The sequence below is a fragment of the Mus caroli genome, unplaced genomic scaffold (assembly GCF_978045245.1).
Source record: "Mus caroli unplaced genomic scaffold, Mus_caroli_1 scaffold_7, whole genome shotgun sequence".
NCBI classification, from domain to species: domain Eukaryota; kingdom Metazoa; phylum Chordata; class Mammalia; order Rodentia; family Muridae; genus Mus; species Mus caroli.
The window spans coordinates 58,625,861-58,635,679 of NW_028227262.1; the positions used below are offsets into that span (position 1 = coordinate 58,625,861).

The window sequence follows — 9,819 nt, forward strand, 5'->3', positions numbered from 1 at the left end:
TGAAATTCACAAAGCATCAATTACAATTTTTTTAATTAGGTATTTTCTTCAATTACATTTCAAATGCTATCCCAAAAGTCCCCCATACCCTCCCCCCCCACTCTCCTACCCACCCACTCCCACTTCTTGGCCTTGGGGTTCCCCTGTACTGAGGCATATAAAGTTTGCAAGACCAAGGGGTCTCTCTTACAAATGATGGCCAACTAGGCCATCTTCTGTTACATATGCAGCTCTGGGGTACTGGGGTACTGGTTAGTTCATATTGTTGTTTCACCTATAGGGTTGTAGACCTCTTTAGCTCCTTGGGTATTTTCTCTAGCTCCTCCATTGGAGGAACTGTGTTCCATCCAATAGCTGACTGTGAGCATCCACTTCTGTGTTTGCCAGGTACTGGCAAAGCCTCACAAGAGACAGCTATATCAGGGCCCTTTTAGCAAAATCTTGCTGACATATGCAATGGTGTCTGTGTTTGGAGGCTGTTTATGGGATTGAGCCCTGGGTGCGGCAGTCTCTAGATGGTTCATCCTTTTGTATCAGCTCCAAACTTTGTCTCTGTAACTCCTTCCATGGGTGTTTTGTTCCCAATTCTATGAAGGGGCAAAGTGACCACACTTTGTTCTTCATTCTTCTTGAGTTTCATGTGTTTTGCAAATTGTATCTTGTATCTTGTGTATTCTAAGTTTCTGGGCTAATATCCACTTCTCAGTGAGTACAAATCATGTGAGTTCTTTAGTGATTGGGTTACCTCACTTAGGATGATACTATCCAGGTCCATCCATTTGCCTAGGAATTTCATAAATTCATTCTTTCTAATAGCTGAGCAGTACTCCATTGTGTAAATGTGCCACATTTTCTGTATCCATTCCTCTGTTGAGGGACATCTGGGTTCTTTGTAGCTTCTGGCTATTATAAATAAGGCTGCTACAAACATAGTGGAGCATGTGTCCTTCTTACCAGTTGGAACATCTTCTGGATATATGCCCAGGAGAGGTATTGCGGGATCCTCCGGTAGTACTATGTCCAATTTTCTGAGGAACTGCCAGACTGTTGCTGGCACAATTGGTGGTTATCCTGTAGAAGAATGCAAATTGATCCATTCCTATCTCCTTGTACTAAGGTCAAATATAAGTGGATCAAGGAACTCCACATAAAACCAGAGACACTGAAACTTATAGAGGAGAAAGTGGGGAAAAGCCTCAAAGATATGGGCACAGGGGGAAAATTCCTGAATAGAACAGAGCAATGGCTTGTGCTGTAAGATCTAGAATCTACAAATGGGACCTCATAAAATTGCAAAGCTTATGTAAGGCAAAAGACACCATCAATAAGACAAAAAGGCCACCAACAGATTGGGAAAGGATCTTTACCAATCCTAAATCAGATAGGGGACTAATATCCAATATATATATATATATATATATATAACAAGAAGGTGGACTCCAGAAAATCAAATAACCTCATTAAAAATGGGGCTCATCGCTAAACAAAGAATTCTTACGTGAGGAATACCGAATGGCAGAGAAGCATCTGAAAAAATGTTCAGCATCCTTAATCATCAAGGAAATGCAAATCAAAATAACACTGAGATTCCACTTCACACCAGTCAGAATGGCTAAGATCAAAAATTCAGGTGACAGCAGATGCTGGTGAAGATGTGGAGAAAGTGGAACAATTTTTAAAAGGAGTAAGAAATGACAACTGTACAAGTTAAATGACCATATTGACCAATTAAAAACATTTCTAGGTTGTAGCTGCCTGAAACTACATGAACCAGTTTCCTGAAAGGGAATCTGGAGATATATGGAAAGAGATGGCAAGTGAAATATTGAGAACAAGACAAAGATGCCGATCAAGGCCCTAAGTTTACTTAAGAGTCAGAGCTTATAAAGGGGCAGGCCTATCCCCCACCATGCCAGGCTCTCATTGCCAGGCTCTTGCTTATTCAGGATTGCCTCAGGAAGACAGGTTCAGACTCTCAGTGGTAGCAGCATCTTGGAGAAAACTGCAGAGGTGGCAGAACAATAGACCTATCTAGGTCTGAAGACTCTATCCTAGGCGGGCTAGCTGTCAGCTGCAGAACAGGTCTGAGCAAGACTGCTCAAGGCTGGGGGAGGCTACACTAGGTGATAGGATGTAGGTGGTATTAGTTCATAACATTTCACAAAATTGTTCTTCTGAGATATTAAGTACATATAATACTAAGTATTGATGAAAAATACAACACTAGGCATGTTTATCTTTGATTGTTTTACAATACAAAAGAATATCCCACACTTTGATTAAGATTAGTTGCTTTCATGCTAGGTAATATTCTAGTTAATTTTATTAACTTTCACTTGGAGTTTGAACTGCATTTAAAACACCTCATTAAGTAGGTCAGAACTGAGCCGGGCATGGTGGCACACACCTTTAATCCCAGCACTTGGGAGGCAGAGGCAGGCAGATTTCTGAGTTCGAGGCCAGCCTGGTCTACAAAGTGAGTTCCAGGATAGCCAGAGAAACCTGTCTTGAAACCTATACAGAGAAACCCTGTCTTGAAAAAAACCAAAAAAAAAAAAAAAAAAAAAAGAAGGTCAGAACTGTATTACTACAACAGATGTGAAACCCTTGCAAGGTTCTCCTCCCTAAGACAGCTGATTAACTGAAGAGCTTGTATCCTTCAGGGGAAAACAGAGGATAAGAGATAGAGCATCAGGAATGATGATCAACCCATTGCATTGGATAAATTTATCATAAGCTTTTAAATGGTTGAGAAATAGCATTTTGGTACTTTTAGAATCTTTACATATTTAATCATTTTCTGATGCAAGGCTAAATAAAGTAGCTGAATAAATTTGAATCATGAGAAAATACATGTGAGACACACATTCCCCATTCAGAATATCACAGACATACAGTGCTGTTGGAGAGGACATTCACATTATTGTCCAATCAGTGTGCACATGTCTACAGCGCTCCATTCCTGAATTGAAATTCCAACTACATAAGAAAAATTTGCACAGTGTCAATTTCTTGAACTCCTAGAACACAGTGCTGGGTTTCATTCATGTTGGTTCCTGTGAGTTCTACCTTCTGTATGTAGATTCATATAATATCTGCTCCTATGTGATAGTAATTGCACCTTATAGAGAAGATTCAGAGCTCATTAGTATTAGTTCATGTTCCAGAGTCTCCAAGATTTTGAGTATTGAATAAAATTAATATGTGTATGGGCACACATGTGTGTGTTTTAGTATCCTGTCATATATTCTAAGTGTTTACCTAATTTTAACTAATACATAAATGGGCAGTTAAGATACTGTCTTTAACCACCACTGATTTAACTTTTTTTTGGTTGTTTCTCTGTATAATCTTGGTTGTCCTGGAACTCACATTGTAAACCAGGCTGGCCTGGAACTCAGAAATCTGCCTGTCTCTGCCTCCCAAGTACTGGGATAAAAGGCGTGTGACACCACCGCCCAGCTACCAGCACAGATTTAGAGAAGTGTAATTAATTCAGTCTGTGACAAGCCTGATCACCTTTCAGATTTTCTCAGAAGAGAGTTAAGGGAAAATATTAGCAATCATTCAGAGTGTGTGGTTTGATTTCTTTTTAAAAATATATATCTTTCATATCTACAGTTATAGAAAAGTGCATGAGTTAAATAGAAAAGACACAAGTCCATATTTTCACTAAACCTCAAACCATGCACATTTTGCCAATACTCATAACTCTGGTGCCAAATGTTGGTTCATTGTGAGACAACTTACCCTCACAGAAAATCAAAGTACTACCTTCTCATACATGGATATCACTAGGTTAGTTATACGTTTTTCATTACTGAGAACCAGAAGAGGACTGACAGCAGCATAGCTGTGAGCGACAAGAATCTGAACACAATAGGGCAGTGGATTTTCCTTTAATATAGTTCTTGAGTAGGAGATGATACTGTCAAAAGTTGACATCAGCAGAAAGAAGCTCATAAGCATTAGAATGGTCCTGAGGGCTCGTTGCTCTGGAGTTGCTTTGGGAGAAAGTTTTGAGTTCTGAAGGCGCTGGGACCGAGTCTTATGCCTGCACAAGAGAGTTGCCATGTAGCATGTTGAGAGGCCCATGAGACCAATAACGAAGACATTCCTGAAAGCCAACAGTGTGGAAAAGGTGTGTTGAATTGATGAACTCAAGGGTAGAAAAGAACAAGAATTTGTGATATATATAAGATTAACAGAGGTGACATTTCGTGTGGCAATAGCTGCTATTAAAATTTGGCTGCTGATAGATGTAGAGAAGATACTCAGAAAAATAAAGAAATATGAGAGCTGATGTGGGGAATTCTGTTTGAACTTTGCGAAGTGAGAGCTTTGAGGGCAGAGGATGATGGCCTGGAAGACACTCAACAGGCAAGTGGCACAAACCGAGAGGCTCCTGAAAAACCTGTGCGAGAAAATGACGAGTTTACATGTGATCAGGTCCCATCCTCCTGAAGACATAAAAAAGTCTTCTGTTATATATGCTGCAAGTAGCAGCATTACTAGGTGTATTAGGGCCACAAAGCCAATGGGCAAGTCTGTGAGTCTGGCCCTGTGCCCATGAATGAACATGAAGGTGTGGAAGAGAAGAAGGCAGCTGTTGGCTGAGATTCCGATGCCTATCTCAGAGAAGAAGGCATTTCTGATGTAAACACTACAGTACAGTGTATTGTCTTTATTCATGTTATGCTGGGTAGAAGCATGTAGTAGCTGTCTAAAGAGAAAGCAAGAAACTCCTTTGTTACATATTGCCTTCTACATCCAGAAAAGGAACACTAACCTAAATGTGTACAGATGCATCCCAATTTATCCTCAACGGAATAGAATTTCAGCTCTCTCACACCATTGAGAATCCTTCCCTACACTTACATATTTTCTAAACTTCCCCAACTTTGGATAGCTTAAGTTTTCAATTGTGAACCTTTATCAGGTATAAGTTTTGATCTTCAATAAAATTCCATACATTATAAAAATATTTCCTTTCTTATTACCTCTCATGTCCATTTAACTGGGCAATGCCAAACGTGGTTTTGATTTGTATCATCTTGGTTGTCAGACATGTAAATGTTGAATAGGTCTATGAACCTGAAGGGAGAAGATTTCACAAAATGGAATGAGATGTTTCTGAGCAAAAAGTGCCTCTGCATTAGAAAACTCAAAGAGTTATTTCATTTAAGCATTCTCTTTACCTTTTCATTTATCACCAGACCAAATATTCTTATTATAATTCCACCTAAAATGCTAGCTAAGTGTGAACTCAGGATTCATCTTTTTCAGGTTGTACCAACAGTCAGATTTCACACACACACACATCTAAGTACTCTGAGACCAGGCTGGAATCACATCCTCTAAAACATGTGGACACTCATGTGCCAGTGTCAAAGAGACTCTATGTGTGAAAGAAGATGTGGTATACACATCAAATGTGTAAGTGTTTTCTGGACTTCATGATCTCCATGGAAATGTCAGTCACTGGTCTTATTCTCATACCATTTCTGATGCTCTGCCTTGGGGAAATTAACACTGCACTTTTAAAACTGTTCAGTTGAAACTGAGGCGATGAAAATTAATAAAGAGTAGAATGGTGGAACTGTCCATGTCCTGAGAGTTCTGACAACACTTTAGGCTAATTATTTGAATCCTCCTTTGGAACTCCATATCTCTGTTCCATTAAGATCTCTAAAAAAATCAATCCAACCAGCCTCATTGAGAAGACCCTAGTCACCAGGTACTGGCAGGGACAGACCTGTTGTTTCTTTTTCAACAAGCCAGCAGTGAGTAGGTAACAGCTATAGTTACAGTCAATTCAGAACTTTTCCACACAAACCAAAACAAGATTGAGAAATTTTCTATTGTCAAAGAAATTGAAATAAAGTTTAACTCAAAGAGTAGAACAAAAACAAAAGAATTGATCGTACCTAACTACTGTTTCCTCAGGTAGCTGGATATTTGTGTTTATAGCAGAGAGTGGAAAATTCATGTGTGTGAACTGATTACTCAGAGTTCTAGGGACCACAAGCCATGGTGCTCTTGGGAACAATCTATAACAAGCTGAGCAGGGGCTGATGTTTGACACTACAATTTCCCATTATCTGAATATGGAGTGAGAAAAAAAGCAATCATGAGTAAACACTGGTAGGTCCGTTGCAGTCATGTGCAGTTGTTTTTTTGTGGGACAAGCTTTGAAATCTGGCACCTGTGTGTCAGGATCCAGACAAGTTGTGGGTTGATGTACACCTCTTCACCAAACTTCTTTAGAAGACTTAGTTTGGTAAGAATCCAAAAACTAAATATGAAAATAAAGAAAATGGGACAAGGTTCAATTACACCACATTTACACTCAGGTACACTCACATGCACACACACATGCACCCCTCCATACATAAGGAGATTCAAACATTTTCATATGAATGAAATTGGAAGGTATATTTTATTTGTTATTTAAGACACAGAGAAACGATTACCAGGATAAATAATTTTGTATTCCTGGGCCATAGGATCATGTTCACTGTGCATTTACAATCAGTCTCCTGTAACCATATCATCACAGCTCACTGAGATGACAGCTCCTATCAAGGATAGCATGGCAGACTAAGGGCTGACACTAATAATCTGTGATTTCTGAAACTGAATTGGCAAAAAAGGCTGTGTCACTTTGACTGACAATTCTCCCATAAGAACTGTAGAATAATAAACCCTGGCGCAAGCAGAGGAAGCCTCCTTCTGAGAGATGCTCATGGTAGTCCAGTCATTCTCAAAACAGCATAGACAGCTGATCGAGCCATGGTTGCCTCTCAGAGTTTATAGGTACAAGAGATGCAACAGTTATAACACAGGGTATGGATTATTTGATTGAATCTAACCTGAAAGCCTCCTTGCTGTGGTCTACCTTCCATGGTACTAGAAAAATGTCTACAAGCTGTCCAAGGAGGGACAGAATCAGTAGTCCTCTCAGGCTGAAACACTTCTGAACCACAACAAAGAGGAGCATGGCAAACTAGCCATAACAGTGCCATATGTGCACTTAACCTTAGAGATAACCAACAGCTGTCTAATTGGATGTAGAACCCAATTTCCTCAACAGGAGGAAAATTATAACTGATTCTAGAAACATACTCTGAGGGTCAATAAAGAAAATGACCTTAGAAAAGAATTTAATACCATCACTTTGCAAGTCCAGAAGAATTCCTAAGAACATTCTAGGATATAGATGGTTAGATGAGTAAGGCTACTCACCCTTGTCACAGAAGCTCCCCTTGACAGCAGATGGAGACCATCACCCAAAGCACAACTGCACACAACACAGTGATCTGTAAATTGTGGGGGAACCTGCAACAATAGATAAGTCTATATCACAGCTCCTGCAGGTTTGGCTCAGGGAACATCTAGGAAGATGAAGCAGAAATATTGCAAGAGCCAGATATCCAAGATAGATAGGAATGAAACAGTTTCTCCTAGAAATGATGCCAAAAGCAAGACTGAAACAATGGCAACACTAACAGACAAGCTAATATTAAAGGGGGAAATTTTCACCAGTACTTACCCTAGACAAAGAACAGCAGGCTAATAGATTCTTTTGGGAGAGGAAGAAATAGAAACTCCCAAGCATGAGCACCATTATTGCTTATCTAATACAAAGTAGTCATCCCTGGGACCATATTAAACTCCTACCAAAAAATGCATTTATATATTTGTGCAAACACACACATACATATTTTGTAAATAAAAATAATAAGGAAAAGCAGTGATTCTGACTGAGGCATATGTGAATGATTTCAGGGAGGAAGACAGGAGAAAAGTGACATTCTTAGTTAATTAAAAATGTATTTGAGATACTCTCAACCTGGGGCGGGAACATCTTTACTCTTTCCTGTAACTTAAAGGCTGCACCGACTTACAGTGCTTGAGATTTTGGTGATGAGTTCCCAGAAAGGCAACGTGACTCGGTCCCTGCCTCAGAAGCACCAGAATACGTTCTCCTTCAAAAATGACAAGTTTGATAAGAGTGTTCAGACCAAGAAAATTAATGCAAAACTTCATGATGGAGTATGTCAATGCTGCAAAGAAGTTCTTGAATGGCGTGTAAAATACAGCAAATATAAGCCACTGTAAAAGCCTAAGAAATGTGTTAAATGTTTACAAAAGACAGTGAAGGACTCTTACCACATAATGTGTAGACCATGTGCCTGTGAACTTGAAGTTTGTGCCAAATGTGGAAAGAAAGAAGAGATCATTATTCCGTTAAATAAAGAACCAGAAGCTCCAGAAAACACTGAAAATGAAGGTTCTAGCCATAGAAGACGCTGCAGACGGAAGGAAGACAGTGATGAGGACTTAGACGCTGAGTCTGACTCGGATGGCGAGGATGGAGACACTCAGGCCTGACAGCACCGAGTCAATTGCAGAGGGAGTCAGAAGAGGCTCATGAGCAACATCGGTTATTTATAACATTTGAGTAACAGAATCTTAAAGGTTTTCACAGTAACACTTAAGCTGTATATACAGAATATGTGTGGGCACACCATGGCATGTTGTATAAAACCTATAGAAATTGTTTAGAAAAACATTATGTCAAATTATTCAGTGTTGAGAGTTGGTGATTATATCAGCACTATCTCATGGAAAACTAAGATGACTAGCTCAGCGTACGTCTTTAACCTGACCTCGGGTATGTGGCTCGTTAGCAAAAGCCCTGTTACATCGCACAAAGCAAAACAACTTATTTTTACACACACTACACACACGTACAATCATGTGTAATGATTTTCCTTCAAAAATGTTTTTATATGCTTCATTCCACTTTTTTAGCCTTTTCCTAGTTTGGAAATATATACTTAGAAAAATGTGTCGACTGTATAGTTACTATCTAGTAAGGAAAACCCAACCTTCATACTGGAGTGGAGATACTTGCAGTATCAGAAGCTCCTGTGACGTTCTCCCTCGAAAGCTTATCCTTCCCAGAATTCCATCCTCCGGAATTATCACTTTATTGCCAGTGTTTTCACCTGTAAACAGTGTAAGTTAGCGTCACATGATTATTGAAGTCTGTGTCCTTGGGTTTAAAACCCCAGAGCCACAGAATAGTGGCCAGGTGGTATGATGGGCTTTTCCATACTCTAGCTAGAGTCACAATTTCAATGTTTTACTGTGTTTTCTGTGTGTCTTAATCTCTACGAATGTATATATGACACACATATGCATGTACATATGTGTCTGTATATTTGCTGAGCCATTGAAATAAATGGGAAGCTGTGTTAAAAAATGTATTTGAAACGAAATAAATAAATGGGGAAAGTAACCTTGAACAAACACTAATAGGCAGTCTACTGTCATGGGAAATAATCTGTCACTCTCTTAGAAAGAATGTCATGGTTCCTTTATGCTAATTTCTGACGACTTAGTCACTCAAATTCATAAGCCACTTCTTTCCATAACAATTGTTCTATGAAAATAATAGATGCAAAATGAGGAACATTTAGTAAAATAGTGGGCTTAGAATTTTTAAAATGTTTATTTGTAAATAAAACAAGTAAATATACAATGTATTTAAGTAGATAAGGTCAGCAAATTAATGTTTGTCATTAAGGTTTGTTTTTTAAAGGAAGGAAAGAAAGTCTAAATAGAATTTTAAGAGATTTTATATCAGAAAAATAAATATCTGGAAAAGAAAACACCCTTATTGCTGTGCAAAATATATTCCCCTGTACTGAGGGGCCATCAGAGCTCTGGGGTCTTCTCTGCAGATGTTGAAAACCTCCCTTCAGCCCCTGAAATCCTTCTACTTCAGCCTGCCTGGATCCTGACCACCTT

General features: G+C 39.1%; 1 protein-coding gene and 1 pseudogene across 1 annotated transcript; one reads left to right on the forward strand and one right to left on the reverse strand.

The window, feature by feature from the left end:
• Nucleotides 1-2,467: 2,467 nt before the first annotated feature.
• Nucleotides 2,468-7,340, reverse strand: LOC110295876 (vomeronasal type-1 receptor 52-like). Its single transcript, XM_085839620.1, has 3 exons — nucleotides 7,246-7,340; nucleotides 5,001-5,094; nucleotides 2,468-4,723 (listed from the first exon to the last, which is right to left on the reverse strand). The coding sequence occupies exons 2-3, from the start codon at nucleotides 5,051-5,053 to the stop codon at nucleotides 3,763-3,765; spliced, it is 1,014 nt and encodes a 337-aa protein (XP_085695746.1). The 5' UTR covers nucleotides 5,054-5,094; nucleotides 7,246-7,340; the 3' UTR covers nucleotides 2,468-3,762.
• A 552-nt stretch (nucleotides 7,341-7,892) lies between these two features.
• Nucleotides 7,893-8,659, forward strand: LOC110288883 (uncharacterized protein C9orf85 homolog pseudogene; annotated as a pseudogene).
• Nucleotides 8,660-9,819: the final 1,160 nt, after the last annotated feature.

Bases quoted from the DNA above. Each gene is read 5' to 3' on its own strand.
- LOC110295876 (XM_085839620.1), bottom strand. From the start codon at position 5,053: ATGATACAAATCAAAACCACGTTTGGCATTGCCCAGTTAAATGGACAT. The intron at 4,724-5,000 runs GTAATAAGAAAG...CTTTCTCTTTAG, and splicing joins CAGTTAAATGGACATGAGAG to ACAGCTACTACATGCTTCTA.